The sequence below is a fragment of the Ursus americanus genome, chromosome 30 (genome assembly GCF_024610735.1).
Source record: "Ursus americanus isolate L20-20 chromosome 30, mUrsAme1.1.p, whole genome shotgun sequence".
NCBI classification, from domain to species: domain Eukaryota; kingdom Metazoa; phylum Chordata; class Mammalia; order Carnivora; family Ursidae; genus Ursus; species Ursus americanus.
This window is the reverse complement of record NC_142156.1, coordinates 8,053,645-8,070,430: the sequence shown is the minus strand read 5'-3', so window position 1 is coordinate 8,070,430 and position 16,786 is coordinate 8,053,645. Positions and strand designations below refer to the sequence as shown.

The 16,786-nt window shown below is 44.3% G+C and overlaps 1 protein-coding gene across 1 annotated transcript in view; it reads left to right on the top strand.

Moving 5' to 3' along the window:
• The window catches only part of MYO1H (myosin IH), a 133,371-nt gene that overhangs the window by 79,722 nt on the left and 36,863 nt on the right, over positions 1 to 16,786 (top strand). The window contains exons 3-7 of the mRNA XM_045791486.2: positions 8,729 to 8,890; positions 11,156 to 11,271; positions 12,427 to 12,625; positions 13,493 to 13,573; positions 16,188 to 16,367. Coding sequence (XP_045647442.2) covers positions 8,729 to 8,890; positions 11,156 to 11,271; positions 12,427 to 12,625; positions 13,493 to 13,573; positions 16,188 to 16,367 — 738 coding nt within the window. The remainder of the gene's footprint in view (positions 1 to 8,728; positions 8,891 to 11,155; positions 11,272 to 12,426; positions 12,626 to 13,492; positions 13,574 to 16,187; positions 16,368 to 16,786) is intronic.

The window sequence follows — 16,786 nt, the reverse complement described above, 5'->3', positions numbered from 1 at the left end:
ACAGTTTAGTACATACACACAGTGGAGTATTTGGAACCGTAAAAAGAAAAGGGGAATGTTGTTAGCAACAAATTTGAAGTGATCCCCAGGAGATTTCCTAGTGAAAGACAAATTGGAAAAATAGAATGTAGAATTTGCAAACATATACATACGGAGGGAAACAAATCTACATGTGCTTGCTAATATTTAAGAAACAGTTTTAGCATTTGAATAATTTTTAAATGGTTACTTACAGAAGATAGAAGGGAATAGGGCTGAAGGGACAGTGATAGGAGCCAGTTCTTTGAATATGCCTTATTTTGTTCTAGGGAACCATATAAAAATGTCTATGTAATTATAGAATAAAATAAACCTTAAAAATCAATCTCCTCAAGTAAGGAAATAAACCTAAATAAATAAAACAAAGGAAATAAACCTAAATGTGTATCTGGTTGCTGATATTGCCACATAGAGATCAGTTATTTCAAGGGAGCTTAAAAAACACAGAGATTTGCCTATACAACCCCGGAAAAGTTCACTCCAAAGACAGATAATTAAAAAACATTCAAACTGTTTTCAGTAATCATATTGGGGATAGTGTTAGTATTATTATGTTGGAGCTATGATGTGTGTATTATGGAAAAAAGCCAATGCCTAATTGATTGTGTTGTTGAACTGGCATTTTGGATAGGAGAAAGGGAAGTAATATAAGAAAGATAAGGTTAAGCACAAACCCCTTAGTTATGTATTTGAATTGATAGAATGAACTCATCATGCATTTTGAGATACTTTCTTGCTTCCTGTAAGATGGGGAGCAAGACAAAATGCCCACTCTCACCACTCATATTCAACACAATACTAGAAGTCCTAGCCAGAGCAATTGGGCAAGAAAAAAAATAAATAAATAAAAGGCATCAGAATTGGAAAAGAGGAAGTAAAACTCTCTCTCTCTCTTTGCAGGTAGCATGATTTTACATATAGAAAACCCTAAAGACTCCATCAAAAAATTGTTAGATCTAATCAACAAACCCACTAAACTGGCAGGATACAAAATTGACATACAGAGATCAGTAGCATTTCTCTACACTATCCATGAATTATCTGGAAAGGAACTAAAACAATCCCATAAAGAATACTTCCTCATTCTCTCTACTAAGAAGACAGAAACAATGACCAACCTAGTAGCAATGAGTATCCCTAAGGTCTGATTTCAGTACCTACCACTTTCCCACAAAGAAACCAGAGCTCATGAAAATATATAAGACAAACCTGAGACAACTCGGCATCCTGATAAGCAAGGAAGCTCTCGAAGACTGTTAAGGCCATGTCAAAAGGACACAAGAGTCATTTAATAGGTTCCCACTAGCCAAAAATGAGATACTCTGGGCATCAATAAGGATAATAATTGCGATGGGATGACACCCATTAAAACACTTAAGTCCATGAACTCAAAATGATATTGAAAACTGACGATCACCTTTGGAGGATGCAATGGAACCAACTCATTATTCTGAAAACTGATAGGCATTTATCCTGCTTTGCCTATTTAAACTGTACCTCAAGCCATCCAAATAGTTTATGTAAAGATCCCAGCTAATAAATGAAGAAGGAGCAGTAGACCTGGAATATTACCATTTTTTACAAACTCCTAAAACAAATGACCTGTGTGGGAACATTGACTTCTTAAAAGACAGCCAGAACTTCTGTGTCTTCTGCTGGAAGAATTCACTGCCTAGAAAGTCTTTTGGCCAGAACAAATCAGCCCTGTATCTGATCAAGCCCCTAGATTAAACTACCAATTTTTCAGGAAATGCAGGAGAAAGAGGAACACCTTAAATGAACTCAGAAGAATGCAATCAACAAAATCCAGAATGTGGACAAACTGTCCAGTTTCAAGTTGTGAGAAAATAAAGGGAGGGCAGGGGACCCTACTGAATAAGAAACTTGGGAGACACATCAACTAAATACAATATGTGGACCTTGTTAGGATCCTGATTTGAATAAGCCAACAGTAGAAAAAAAAAAGAAAAAAAAAAGAAACTTGAACATTGAGTATGATAATTAGGGAATTATTGGGGTGCCTGCATGGCTCAGTCAGTTGAGCATCCTTCTCTTGACTTTGGCTCAGTCATGATCTCAGGGTCATGGGATCAAGCCCTGCATCAGGCTCTGCGCCCAGTGGGGAGTCTGCTTGAGAGTCTCTCTCTCCCTTTGCTCCTCCCTCCTGAATGCGCGTTTTCTCTCTCTTTCTCTCTAAACTATATAAATCTTGAAAAAAATTAATTTGAAGTCCTTTATGTATGACAATGGTATTATGTACATGTATTTTGAAAGAATTCTGATCTTTCAGAGATACCTACTGAAATATTTATAAAGTTTGTGACTTTCTTGGAACGAACCCATTGTTGGGAGGAGAGGCGGGGCATAGCTGAAATAACCGAGGCCATAGGTTGGTATTTATTGATGCTGGGTAATGGGTACCTTGGCTTTGTTGTGCTTTTGATGCTTTACTTTTATGTGTAAGCGTCTTTCATAATAAAAGCTATAACTGTATATATTTACAGGAAAAAACTAAAGAAATTGTGAGGTAAAAGAATAATATTGGCGGTGCACGGGTAGGAGTATACATGTGAAGGGAGAAGTCAACGAAGCCCAGGGCACGGGATTCGGGAAGATACGGAGGGCTTTGCCAACTCTCCTCTGCCCTGGGGCTTCCCACACTCTCTCCCACATGCCCACGGGTAACCTGGTAAGACTTTCCCCTTTAACCAGAAAAGCTTTGCTTTCTTTATTTTTACATATTGAGGTTTCTTATGACTTTCCTTGGAAAAAACGGTCCTGGAGCATAAAATGTCAAAAGCTACAACTCTAGGGCTTATCTTCTGCCCTTAAAAAAAAAAAAATGGCCCCTTCTCATATTCCAAACTTCAGAGTAGTAGCCAGAACAGCTGGCAAAGTTGAACGTGCAAGAGTCGTGACTCACAGTCAAAGTGCTGTTCTCCCAATGGAAAAACCCTTTTCTGCATGCGCATGAGTCAGGACAAGCAGCCTTCAGCTGCAATAACAAGCAGCCCCAATTCTCAGAAGTTTGCCATAACAGGAATTTCCTTCTTGCTTACACAAAGCCTACTGTGGATTTTGATGATTCTTTTTTTTTTTTTTTAAGAGAGGACAAGCAAGCAAGCATAGTAAGGGGTAGGGGGAGAGGGAGAGGGAGAATCCCAAGCAGCTTCCTCACTCGGCATGGAACCCAATGCGGGGCTTGATCTCATGACCCCGAGATCATGACCTGCACCGAAATCAAGAGTCAGACGCTTAACTGACTGAGCCCCCCAGGTGCTCCTGGGTCTTGATGATTAGAAGATCTCTCTTCCCTGTGATGACTCAGGAATCTAGGCTATATTGATTTTGTACCTCGTCCATTCAACCAGAGAAATTCTCAGTCACTGTGGCCTCAAAGGAGTCCAGATAACCCAATGGAGGAGCTGGCACAAACGTCCCTTCTACTCACAACCTGTTGGCCAGAAATAGTCATGTGAGTCCACCTAGCTGCAGGGGGAAATGTCGGGAAATGCATGGAATGTGTGGCAGGCATTTTGGTCTCTGTCACAGCATTTAGCCACCTTGATATGCATGGTGTCCCCTCCCCCCCACCCATACACACACTGGGTCAAGGGCTAGGTCGTGTAGAAGGTGATAGGGTCAGGTCACCACTGAGTATACGAGGCTTCCAAAATAATGCTCCTAGCGGGAGCATCTCTTTGAATCCCCCACCTGCGTATAAGTGAAGTATCTAAACCATGTGGGACAAACGGTGACTAGCTTGCTTTTGGCCATTGTCCCACCGGATGAAGTATGTGCAACAGGATTTCACATAAAATTCTAAATTTCTGACTTTTCTTGAATAATTGGAGGGCCCGGCAACACAGGCCGTGCATTCGCACCTGGTGTCACCTAGTGGAGCCAAGCAGTGGCTACCCAGCCTAGATGCCTATTCATTCCCTAGTCTAAGTGGGTCCCCAGCACCCAGCGGCTTGACTCAGTCCTAGTCCTTGGGGCGCCTGGGTGGCTCAGTCATTAAGCGTCTGCCTTCAGCCCAGGGCATGATCCCGGCGTTCTGGGATCGAGTCCCACCTGAGGCTCTTCCGCTGGGAGCCTGCTTCTTCCTCTCCCACTCCCCCTGCTTGTGTTCCCTCTCTCGCTGGCTGTCTCTCTGTCACATAAATAAATAAAATCTTTAAAAAAAAAAAAAAATCCTAGTCCTTGCCCAGGACCTTGCAGGCAGCAGAGTCTGTGAGCCCTGATCTGGGGGTTTGCACAGCAGTATCTTCCTACAAAGTTGTATCACCCCAAAGATGTTCATTCTTAGGTGTCATAAAAATATCTCTCTTGAATTTCCTCTCTCTTATTTGGTCATTTCTGGGTTTAATCATCTCTTCACCATAAAATCCTTTAGTCCTCTTCTTTTTGTCAAAGCTGAACTAGCCCAATTTCTTTACCACCCTACCCCCTTCTGCCCCAATAGTCATCCCTTTGACGGTTCCGTCCGTCTTATTAGGATGCTCTAGTTTCCTCGTGCCCTTTTAAGATCTTTGGAAATGAACTAGATTAAAGGAACCCAGATATAGGGAATTGAAATGTCGCAGCAAACAAAAGCCCAGTCTGAAGTGGAGAGAGTGGGCTTTGGCCCTTGCAAGTCGAAATCACTGTCCCGTCCCTTAATCTTCAAGGTTTTGTCGAATCTTTTTGGGCTGCAAGTCACATAAAGCCCTAGGTACCGACCACAGAGCTCATTCTGCAAGCACACACCTACCTCTAGGACTGGGATAAGAAAGCTTTTACATTTCCACACCCACCACCTGCAGAGATCAGACTGTGGTGATACTTGTGGGCACAGCTCCAGACATGATTTCAGACTCCAGCCCACTCCCCGTTCAATAGGGGCTTGCCAACTACTAGCCGGCACATTTTTTTTTTTTTTCGCTTTATTTTCTTGTTTCTAATAATCGTATTAGCAATACTAATGAGGATAGAAGCAAGAGCTTCTGGCGCTGTTCCAAGGGCTTTCCATGGTCTGTCCAAACCAACAACCCTGTGAAGGAGGTACAATTATGTTTCCATTTTATAGACATGAAACAGAGACAGGGGCTTGGAGAGGTAGACTTTCCCAAAGTTGTACCACCAGGAAGCAACAGAGGCGGGATTTAAACCCAGGCAGGCTCATGTTCCAGAGTGCTTGTGCGAAATCACGACGCTATACTGCCTCTCTTACACACACACACACACACACACACACACACACACACACACACACACACACACACACTTTAAGATGGGGATATGCAGAATCACTAAGATATTCTTTGATCTACATGCATTGTTTTCTTCCTTAGCAAGTGCTTGTTCTAGCTCTGGTTGACTAGTGTAGAGAGACACCTGGTGGCCATTCTGGTTTTCAAAACTTTATGCAAAATTTCAACTACATACAAAGTAAACAGAAGAGTTTATAATAAATCCCCCTTACACTCATCACCCAGCTTCAACAAGTATTACCCTTCTGCCATTCTGTTTCCACTTCTACCTCCACCCACTCTCTCTCCCCTCCCCACTTACTTCCTTTTTGTGGTCCTTTTTAAAATAAAATTTACATATGTGGAAATCTACAAAATCTCAACAAGGTATCTTGACAAATGGCCACACCCGTGTAACTCACAGCCCTACCAAGACAAAGAATGTTTCCATCACTCCCAAACTGTCCTTTGTCAGACCATCCCGCTAACCAGGCAACAATTGTTCTGATTTTTCACTGCAGATTAGTTTTGCTTCTAGAATCTAATATAAATGGAATCGTAGGGCATGCACTCCTTTGTGTTTGAGTTCTTTCACTCAGTATAATGTCTGTGAGAGTCATCCGTGTCGTGCGTACCGGTCATTTCTCTTTTAGTGCTGTACCCATTCTATTGTATAGATTCCACTCCATTCTCCAGTTGATGGAAATTTGGATTGTTTCCAGTTTGGGGCCATCATGAATCAAGTGGCTGTAAACCTTTATGTTCGAGTCTTTTTGTGACTATATGTTTACATTTCCCTTATGTAAATACTTAGGAAGGGGACTGCTGGATCAAAGGATGGAGGCATGGTTAACTTTATTAGAAACTGCCAGACCTTTCCCCAAAGTGATTCTATCATTTCGCATTCCTGCCAGCGATGTAGGAACGTTCCATCTGTTCCACATCCTCGCTCATGGTTGATGTTGTCAGTCTTTTTCATTTGAACTATTCTGGGGTTTATCTCACTGTGGTTCTAAGTCACATTTGCCTGATGACTAATGACATTGAGCATTTTCCCCACTTAGTTACTATTTGTCTATCTTCCACTGTGAAGTGTCCGTTCAACTCTTCTGCCCAATTTTTACTGGGTTTGACTTTTAATTATTAAACCATAGGGGTCTTTTATCCTGGATACAAATCCTTTTCAGGTATATATTTTGTGAACACTTTCTGCCAGTCCCTGGCTTGCCTATTTGTTCTCTTAAAGGTGCCTTCTGGGAGATGTTTTATATTTGATGAAGTCAAATTTCTTATTTTTTTCTTTTATAGTTATTTCTTCCTGTGTCATAAGAAAACTACCTTCTTCTAGTTGCAGAGATATTCTCCTTGTCTTCTCCCTGAGGCCTTATAGATCACGCATCTACATTTAGGTCTAAGATTCATCCTAAGTTTATATATATACAAATAAAATGTTATAAAATAATATTATAACATATACATGTCTTTATAATTTATATCTTCATGTATTATGAAATAGGAATTGTTTATAAAGTTTATATACAATAGTTTTCTCTCTATAGTTTCATATATCAGCTTATACAGTATATGGATATATAAAAAGTTCTATATAGTTTTACATATATGTTTATACAGTATGTAAAAAGTTCTATATATAGTTTTATATATCCGAGTTTATACAGTATATATATTAAAAAGTTCTATATAAAGTTTTACATATATAAGTTTATATAATATATAAATTAAATAATGAACACATATTTTGTAAGATATGTTACTAAAAGCGTTATCTTATAACATTTTATAATAAAAATACACAAATATATTATGGGGGGTGAAATGAAATTTATTTCATTACGATATCTAGTTATTCCTGTACTATTGTAAGGATTTTCCTTTTCTGCACTGAATTGTCTTGGACCTTTGTTAAAAGTCAATCCACACACGGTCTTGATTACTTCAAGGGAAGAAGCCCGAGTCCTCCGGCTTCGTTTTCCTTTTTCAAGGCTGTGCTCCAGCTGTCCTAGAGCCTCTGCATACCCAAAGATAGCAGGTGTCAATTTCCTGTCTCTCAGATCCAGATTCATCCTTCAGTCCCTGCTCTGTGATAACAAACTGGCCTCCTTCAGCATTTCTCCTGGAAGGGAGCATATTAATCTTTGTCACTAGAGGGCGCTGGAGGGACACTGCGATAGCCAGAGGTTTGTCTTCCTGGCTCTCTTTGCTGTTTTGCTTGTTCTTTTGGGCTGCGTAGCCACCTGCACACTGGGACGCGTGTGAGGGATATGCATCGACTGTGTGCCCAGAGCACAGTCCCTCGATGCCTTTGCAGCCTGGGCCAGGTGACCGCCTTGTGCTATCCTCCCAACACAGACCTCGCCCCCCGCCCCAGGCCACCTCCTACAGCCGTGGCCCCCACTCTCTCTGTACACCCTCCAGTCTCCAGCCTCAGCTTGCCCGAGACCTGGGGAGCTGTTTCCCACAGCCCTCCCGACTCAGGCAGTGCAGCCCCAGGTCTCCTGCCCAGTGCTGATCTGACTCCCTTTGCTTACCTGTGCCCAGGAGGGTCATTCTGCTGCCTGGTGACCATGGACAAGCTCTGCCCCCTAGTAATGCAGTGAGATTCTCCACCATCCAGTGGGCCTGCAACCACTCCTTTTCCAGGGAGCTCTGAAGCCCAGCCTTGGGGAGAGGACCCTCCAGGTTTGTCCTTCCTTAAGAACTCACTCCCCTGTAACAAGAAATTCCCATTCCAACCAAACTCCTCATCACTCATGTCAGAATTACATAGCCGGGGGCGTCTGGGTGGCTCAGTTGTTAAGCGTCTGCCTTCGGCTCAGGTCATGATCCCAGTGTTCTGGGAACGAGCCCTGCGTTGGGCTCCCCACTCAGCGGGAAGCCTGCTTCTCCCTCTTCCTCTCCCCCTGTTTGTGTTCCCTCTCTTGCTGCCTCTCTCTCTGTCAAATAAATAAAATCTTAAAAAAAAAAAAAAAAAAGACACAGCCAGTTTGGGCAACTAATGCAGTTGAGTAAGTGATGGTGAGGAAAGTGTGCTCTGGGGCCAGGCTGTCTAGGTTCGTGTCCTGGCTCTGCGTTTTGGCAGGACGAATACATGTTTTGTAATGTCTCTGTCCTCTGTTGCTGCATCTGTTAAATGGACATGGTAATAGCGCTTGCTTCACAGGGTCAGAACGAGGGTTAAAGGAGATAATACAGGTCAAGTATTTAGCGTGGTACCTAACACGGGACCTGCCCAGCTCCCGTCAGCTGCGCTGTTGCTGTTAGTGCTTTTATTACCATCCCCTTGCATCCCTAACCAGGTGGTCAGCTCTTAACGGAGAGCATAATCTGATCTCCGTGCTCTACTGTCCCCAGGGGTGGGTATCCGGCTATGTCCATATTACATGAGCAACAGGAACTACAGAATAAGTGAGCTGCTGGGAATGTTCTGTTTGCTGCAGAAAGAAGAAGTGAGGAGGAGACACATTCGACTGCACATGGAAGGCGCGCTCACCGCCAGGGACAAGGTCGGGGTGCAGGATTTTGTGCTGTTGGACGCCTACACCAGCGAATCTGCTTTTCTGGACAACCTTCGCAAGCGTTTCAGCGAGAACCTCATCTATGTAACGTAACCCGTTTCTTGCTGTTTTCCTAGACTGGTCGTTCCCCCACCCCACTCCACCCTGCCTGTCTTCATGGCCTTGATGATAGCCAACAACAGCCTTTAAAGGGACGGGTGAAGGGACCACTGCCAGATGCAGGCCGATCCTTCGTGTTCGGCCTTTAGGGCTGCCAGTGACAGAGACCCAGTTTACACAGGCCTAACCCCCAAGACGGAATCTATCGATCTATACTTTGGGGACCAGAAATGGATCTAGGGTCTAGGGTGTTGAGTCTCGAAGAGCCTTGAGAGCTCTTTCTCCATCCGGAGGACTATTTCCCACCTCTCTCCTCACTTTTGCAATGCTCCCTTTCTGGGGCCGACTCTGCAAGGCGGCAAGGTGACTGCCAGCAGGACCAGGCTATGCTGGTACAGAGACGATAGCAAGTCTTCCTGGAGACACAGACATTGGTTGGCTCTGATTGGCCCATCTTGGGTCATGTGCCTACCGCTGAACCAATCCCCGTAGCTAGGATGAGGACTATTCTGATTGGCCAGGCTATTTACCTAGTCCCAGCCCTGGAGGTGATGGGCGAGGCCAGTGTGCATCTTACTGTAGGATGTGGACTGGAGAAGGTTCCTCAAAGGAATCTGCTGGAAGAAGGGGGTCTAGATACCAGACAGGCAAACATAAGGATGACCACTGCCTCCCACGAATCTTCAAGAGTCAAGGCTGAAACATTTTACCGGACTCTTTTTGGCTTGGTCTAGTTGCTTCTAGTATGGTCAGTTTTTAACTTCCCCATTTATCACCCCACCTTGATTTGATTGGTCAGTTTTCAGTAAATTCCTTTAAGGTAAACTCCATAGTGTGTCTGTGTGTGTGGTGGGGTGTTATTAAACGTAATTAACTTTATCGAGATCTTACTAGCTTTTGCTAAGGGTAAAACAGACAATCAAAAGCAATCTAAAAATATTTGTCTCACAGCTAGTTTGTTTTCAATGGTGACTGTGACTTAGTCTGCATGTTGGAACCAAGGTTACTAGAAGAAATAATCAAAGGGCTTCTCACAGTATATATTTTTAATTGTGGAAATAAATTTTATGCATAAGCAAAGGAAAAAGAGTGTGGTTTGGAGAAGTATACGTGGGATGATAGGGTCATCAGGAACAAATAATTTCCAGTTTGAACAGATAGACTTCAGAAACTATATTCTACCCTGGAAGATTTCTACTGATGGAAGCACTGCAGAATTTTAGCCGAAACACAGTATTCTTATCTGTTCTGGTTCTCTGTGTGACTCTGTCCTCTAGATTAGAAACATTCGTGAGAAAGATTTCCGGCGTAATTTAGCATAACCTTGGGAACCTCCAAAATTGAGACTCTGGAATGAAAACCCACAACAAACTCAGAATCGGAAAACTCTGGATGCATTTTTCAAAGGAGCCCAAATATTTATTTTTCCCCCCTCTTTCAGAGCCTAGAGCTTTGTTTATTCATAACTGTATGCCAAGAAGCTTTTGTGTTAGTGGTTCTATTCCAAATGGAAGCACTCGAAAAACTGGACTCGTAATAGAATCCCACGTCGAAATCCAGGGAAAAGGATGCCAGCAGCGGGAGTGTCCGTCCAGCTGGGAGTCGGCTGGGATGCGCCCGCACCCTGCTTTCACCCAGCGGCCAGAGAGACCTCTGTGACACACAAACATAAATCAGATCGTGGTGCTCCCATCTTAAAGCTATCCAGTTGGCCTAACGGTTTAAGGCGTTGCAGTTGGAATAAACCCCCAATTCTTCATGCCCTGTGCGCTCTGAACTTGCTCCCTCTCGGGCGCCATGCCTTACAATTTCCGTTCTCCCCTCCCCCACTGGCCTCCAGAACAGTCAGCCTGCCACCTTTGTCCCCTCAGCCTGACCTGCCCTTCCTTTCCTGCTTCCTTTTTTCATGACTGGCTTCTCATCCTTTAAGTCCCAGCTCAAAGTCTGCTCCTTGGAGACGACTTCCCTAAGCCCAGGAGCTCAGGTGGCGGTTCTCATGACCCTACGTACACCTTTCTTACCATTCAAATTGAAACAGTCTCGATCCCTTGGTTGGTTGTCTGGTCCCCCTCCTCTGCAACCATGCGCACACATGGAAGTTCATGACAGCACAGACAGCACCTGTCTTATTTATTGTTTTATATCCCCAGCCTGGAATGAACGCACGGGGGATCGTAACATGTGATGGTCTTTTGCTTTAGCAGTTTGCACCCCAGAATTCCTCACTAGTGCCTTGGTCTGTTCCTCTAGACCTATATTGGGACCCTCCTTGTGTCTGTGAACCCGTACCAGGAGCTTGGAATCTACACTGTGAGCCAGATGGAACTTTATCAAGGGGTCAATTTCTTTGAGCTGCCACCACATATGTAAGTAACACGTATGAGGGTCATCAATAGTATTTTTCTTTCTCTTTCCTTCCTCTTTCTCTTTTTTCTCTCCCTCCTTCTTACCCACCCATCATCCATCCAAATCCTTGATGCACGCTCATAGATTCTGACTTAAGTTCCGTACCTCACTTAGACTGCCGCCTTCTTATGAAATGTCTTTCAGTGCAACAGAAAACATAAGATCATGTTGGAGTCTCCGCTTAAATATCAAGAGAGGTGGAATCTTTTCTGACTGCTGAGAGATCCGAGAGTGTGGCTAGAGAGGTGTCTTCTCTGTTTTGAGGTTTGCTATAGTGCCATCTACCGGTGTCTGGGTATCATGGCGGCTAAGGAGCATCCCCGTGGGTAGCAGGACTTCAGATCCGGAGGACAAGCAATTTCCTATCCGATCTACATGTGACTCAGGCTTTGCTCAATTTCTCAGTTCTCCCTGGTTGGCTTCTGGAATAATATTTAGGCGCTCCCTCCATTTTTCTTGGTGACTCATCTGTTCACCTCCTAAGGCTTTTATAAACCTTCGTGCATCACTACCATCACCAATTTCGGAAAGAGCCAGCTTTCCAACTCAGCCACATGGGGAGGTTAGTGTCTTGGGAGATTTTCATGCTTTGGTTTCTGATCTTGAAGATAAAGCCCTTATAACAGTGGTACCTCTTGTCCTATAGATATCACAGAGCTTTTAAGGTATATTCAGTTTCCTGTCTCTGTTCTCTTACTTCAGAAGGTTTTGAGGGAAAGAGGAAACATGAGATCTTAGTTTATCTACTGAGTGTTTAAAATATTTAGACGAGATGTTATTTCCACCTACAGTTAATAGAACGTCTCCTGGGGATATCATTTAGTATCTGGCTTATTCTTATAAGAAATGTTGGATTTTTCAAAATCAGTTCATTCCATTGTTGTTCGGATTCTCCATTTTAACTCAACTGTTTGAGTATTGATTTCTGGAACACTTCATGCGCATGATCAGTTAATGGGTCGTGGTGAGAGTTCGATAGCTGAGCTCAGTGTCTTGTACCACTTTGTCTGGATGTGGTTTCCTGGAGGCAGGGAGCTCTGATGATGTCACCGCTGAGGGAAGTAGCATTATGGCCACTTCCCACTCCTTCCATTTCTGCCCCACTCCTTCTCCAGCTACGCCATAGCTGACAACGCCTACCGCATGATGTGCTCTGAGCTAAATAACCACTTCATCCTCATTTCTGGAGAGAGCGGGGCAGGGAAAACAGAGGCCTCCAAGAAGATTCTCCAGTATTTTGCTGTGACCTGCCCAATGACCAAGTCGCTACAAATAGCCCGTGACAGACTGCTGCTCTCCAATCCAGTGTTGGAGGTAAGTGACCTTTGAGGACCTGTGGAGGGGAGTTCTAGGAAGGTCGCTAAGTAGGAAGCGTCCTCTGTCTGGGCAGGTTAGTCAGAATGGGCAGGTCACCCTCTGGGAGTTAAGCAGAGGGTCTCAAGGGCAGCATGACGGTTAAGGGTATAGCTTTGATGTCCAGCAGGCATGGATGCTGACCCCAGGGCAGCCACGAGCCAGCAAGCTTCGACAAACCACTCCCAGATCCTGTTAGCCTTACTGTGGAATGGGTCTATTCATAATTTCTACCTCGTCGGAGATTTCGAGGCTAAAACAAGATGGTTGCATAAAAAGCACCTGGCAGATTAGTAGGCACTAAAGTCATTAATATTCTTATTTAATTGAAATTGTCTTGATTATTCTGCCATTGCAATTCACTGACTTGCTGGTTGATTTTGAACAAGTTATTCTGTGTTTTCGTTGCCTTTCATGTTAAAGACATTTGTGGTCGAAGGAATTTTCCCAATAGACCTATGGTCTGAACAATTTACCTCTTTGATATAAAAAGGGGTCTGGTACTGTATCTTCTAGAAAAGCGTAGGTTCCTCCCTCTCTCTCTCTCTCTCTGTCTGTCTTCATAGTCATTCCTAGATTGGATGCCAGAGAGAAGATATTTCTTCCTCCTCTCCAGCCCCATTCCGGTATTTGGCATCAAATCCTCTATACTTACTGGTTCCTTCTTAGAAGATAAAGTATGGCTTTCATTCCTGGTTCCCCTTCTCTCCTCCACTTTCATAATCATGGCATTTGGGGTTAGGAAGTTGACGAGCACAGTGAGCTTAAATGACCAGTCATCACAGTTTGGTTCAGTCTGTCCCTGTCTCCCTCACTTTGTATTCCAAGGCTTTTGGAAATGCCAAAACACTCCGGAATGACAACTCCAGCAGATTTGGAAAATACATGGACATACAGTTTGACTATAAGGTACACTGAAGTTCCTATTACTGGTTCATGGGGACCGCTTAACTGGCCAGTGACAGCAACCTGACCCAAGGTACCTTAAGGGAGGAATGGCTTTATTGACTCAAATAATGGAAACATCCAGGGTTAGTGCTATTTCGGGAAATGCAAATAAAGACCACAATGAGATATCATTTCATACTTTCTAGAAGGGGTAAAACTTAAGAAGTCTAGTGATACCAGCTACTGGTGGAGGTGTGGGTAATCAGGAGCTCTAACATCGCCGGTGGGGCATACGTGGGTGTGACCCATTTGGGAAACAGAATGTTATCTCGGGGAAGTTGAAATCCACGTAATCTAAGGTAGAGCCATTCCACTCCTGGAGATACTCCTGTAGATTTGCAAGCTTGGGCACAAGGGCGCTGCTCACGATGGTAAAAGGACTGGAAACAGCCAACACATCTAGAGGACTGAGTGTCATCGACACAATGGCTAAATGGCGGGATGTCCATCCAGTGAAGCGTCACATAGCAGCGAGAGCGAATGAATGCTGAGAGTGACATATACCACTGTCACGTCTTAGGATTGTCCCGTGTGTCGGGGTGATGCCGTTTCTTAAAAGCCTGAGAGCAATCCCATGGAAACAATGTGTTGTTTAGGCATATGTAGTCATATGGCATAGGTTGGCAAACGTTTTCCGATAGGGCCAGGTAGTCGATATTTTAGACTTTGCGGACCATGTCGTTCTGGTCACAACCACTCGGCTCTGCTGTCGGGGCATGGAAGCACCCAGAGACCATACATAATGAGAGGGTATGGTTGTACGTTGCACTGAATTTAAACGGGGCTGATGCCGGTGGGGGGAGGGTCGACAGAGTTCTCAAGGACCTAGAATTCCAGGTGACAGAGCGCGTCACTTGGACAGGGGAACAGTCGCTGGCCGAGTGTTGAGTATAGTGACGACAGACTGGCTCAGGGCTTTCCAGAAGCTGGTACATGGACTTCTGGCAAGTGTGCCTAGACTTTGGAAAAAATTGAACAGTTATGCCTGTTTTAAAACTTCTTGAAATTCAACACACATACTAAAGAGCACGAGTCACAAGTACAGCGTGAGGAGTTGTATATGTGTGTGTCTGATTGTGATAACTGGCACACAGATCAAGACAGAAAAATTTCTAGGGATGCCTGGGTGGCTCAGTCGGTGAAGCGTCTGCCTTCTCCCTCTCCCTCCCGCTCCCCCTGCTTGTGCGCACTCTCTCTCTCTCTCTCTGACAAATAAATAAATAAAATCTTTTAAAAAGAATATATAAAAGAATATATAAAAATTTCTAGTGCCTAGGAGAATCTCCTACCCTTCTCTGAAAGTACCTGCCTTCCCACAGGTTACCAACTGTTCCAACCTCTATAATCAGATTAATTTTGCTGGTCCTTGAGCCTCGTGGAAATGGAATTATACAGTACGTTCTATTTTGTGTCCGGCTCCTTTCAATCAACATGCCCTCATTCTCTCAATCAGATTCATTCGTGTAGCAGTTGGTCATTTTTGGCTTGGGTGACCTCCTCGCTATTTGCTCTCCTGTTGATAAACATTTGGCTTTTCCGATTTGGGGCTATTGCAAACCGTGCTCTGAGCATCCCTGCATGTGTCTTTGAGGAGAGAGTAGTGCTTCCTTACGTGGGGCGCATGCCCAGAAGTGGCGTTGCTGGCTTCTTACCAGCAATTTTATGACAATTAATGACAGTTCCCGTTGCCAGCGGGGTTCTCCACACCCTTGTCAACATGTGGTATTGCCAGTGCCCTTGGTTTGAGACATTCAGTGCTTTCCTGCTGTGATTTATGTTTGTATTTCCCTGAGTATAAACGAAGTCCTGATAACTGGCCAATTAAAACTTTTGTGGTAAAGCCTTTTGCCCACTTTTAATTAGGCTGTTTTTCTCATATTGATCTGCGGGACTTCTGTATATGTTCTGGAATACAAATCCTTTACTGGAATATTCTTAAAACAGTGTGGGGGCACCTGGGTGGCTCAGTCGGTTAAGTGGCTGCCTTCAGCCCAGGTCACGATTCCAGGGTCCTGGGATGGAGCCCAACATGGGGCTCCCTACTCAGCAGGGAGCCTGCTTCTCCCTCTCCCTCTGCCTCCTCCCCCCACTCGTGCTCTCTCTCTCTCAAATAAAATCTTTAAAAAAATAGAAGTGTGCTATTGGCACAAGGATATATAAACAGGCCAGTGGGCCAGAATGGAGTCTACAAAGGTTTCCACGTATGATATGGTCACCTGGCTTATGACAAAGGCACCACTGTGATTAAATAGGGATACGATTACCTTTCCAATAAACGGTGCTATCAGTTGGAAATCCATGTGGATAAGAAGACCTTTGACCCCCTGCCTCACTCCATACACAAAATTTCAATCACAGTCCTAAATGTGAATGGTAAGATAATCATACTTCTAGACAGAAGTATAGAAAATATCTCTCATGACCTCAGGGTAGGCAAAAATACTTTTAAAAAGAGCCCAGAAAACACTTAGGCTTAGAAGAATCATCATTCAAATTCAGAATTTCTGTCGCTCGGAAGACACCAGCAAGAGAACGGCTTAGTTACTGTCGTCATTGTGCATTTTTTGTTCTGAAGGGCGTTCCCGTAGGTGGGCATATCATCAGTTACCTGATAGAAAAGTCTCGCGTCGTCTTTCAAAACCAGGGCGAGAGGAACTTCCACATCTTCTACCAGCTGCTGGAGGGTGGCGAAGAGGAGCTCCTTGCTTGCCTGGGACTTGAGCGGGACCCCCAGCTGTACAAATACCTCTCACAGGTTGGAAGGACCAGCACCTGGCTTGGGTGGTCCCTTGGAGGCAGGGATCAAGAGTGGTAGTGGGGGCTTCTATGGGATGGTCCGGAAGTTTCTCCTCACCATTCTGGAGGTATCTACGGACTGGTTTGTTGACACTTATCATAACCCCTCTGTTTATGCCTGGCAGGTAGATGGTAGACCATCTTGGTAAAGTAACCGATCTCTAGGTGAGTGGTTCTCAGCACTGGCTGGAGTTAGAATCACCCAAGGAGGTTTTTTCAAAACACACACACACACACACACACACACACACACACACACACACACACACACACCCTGAGCCCTCCCCTCCAGAGACACAGATCTAATTGGTCTGGGGTGGGAGTTGGACATTAGGGTTGTGTTAAGCACTCCCCTGTGATTCCGTGGAATTAAATGAA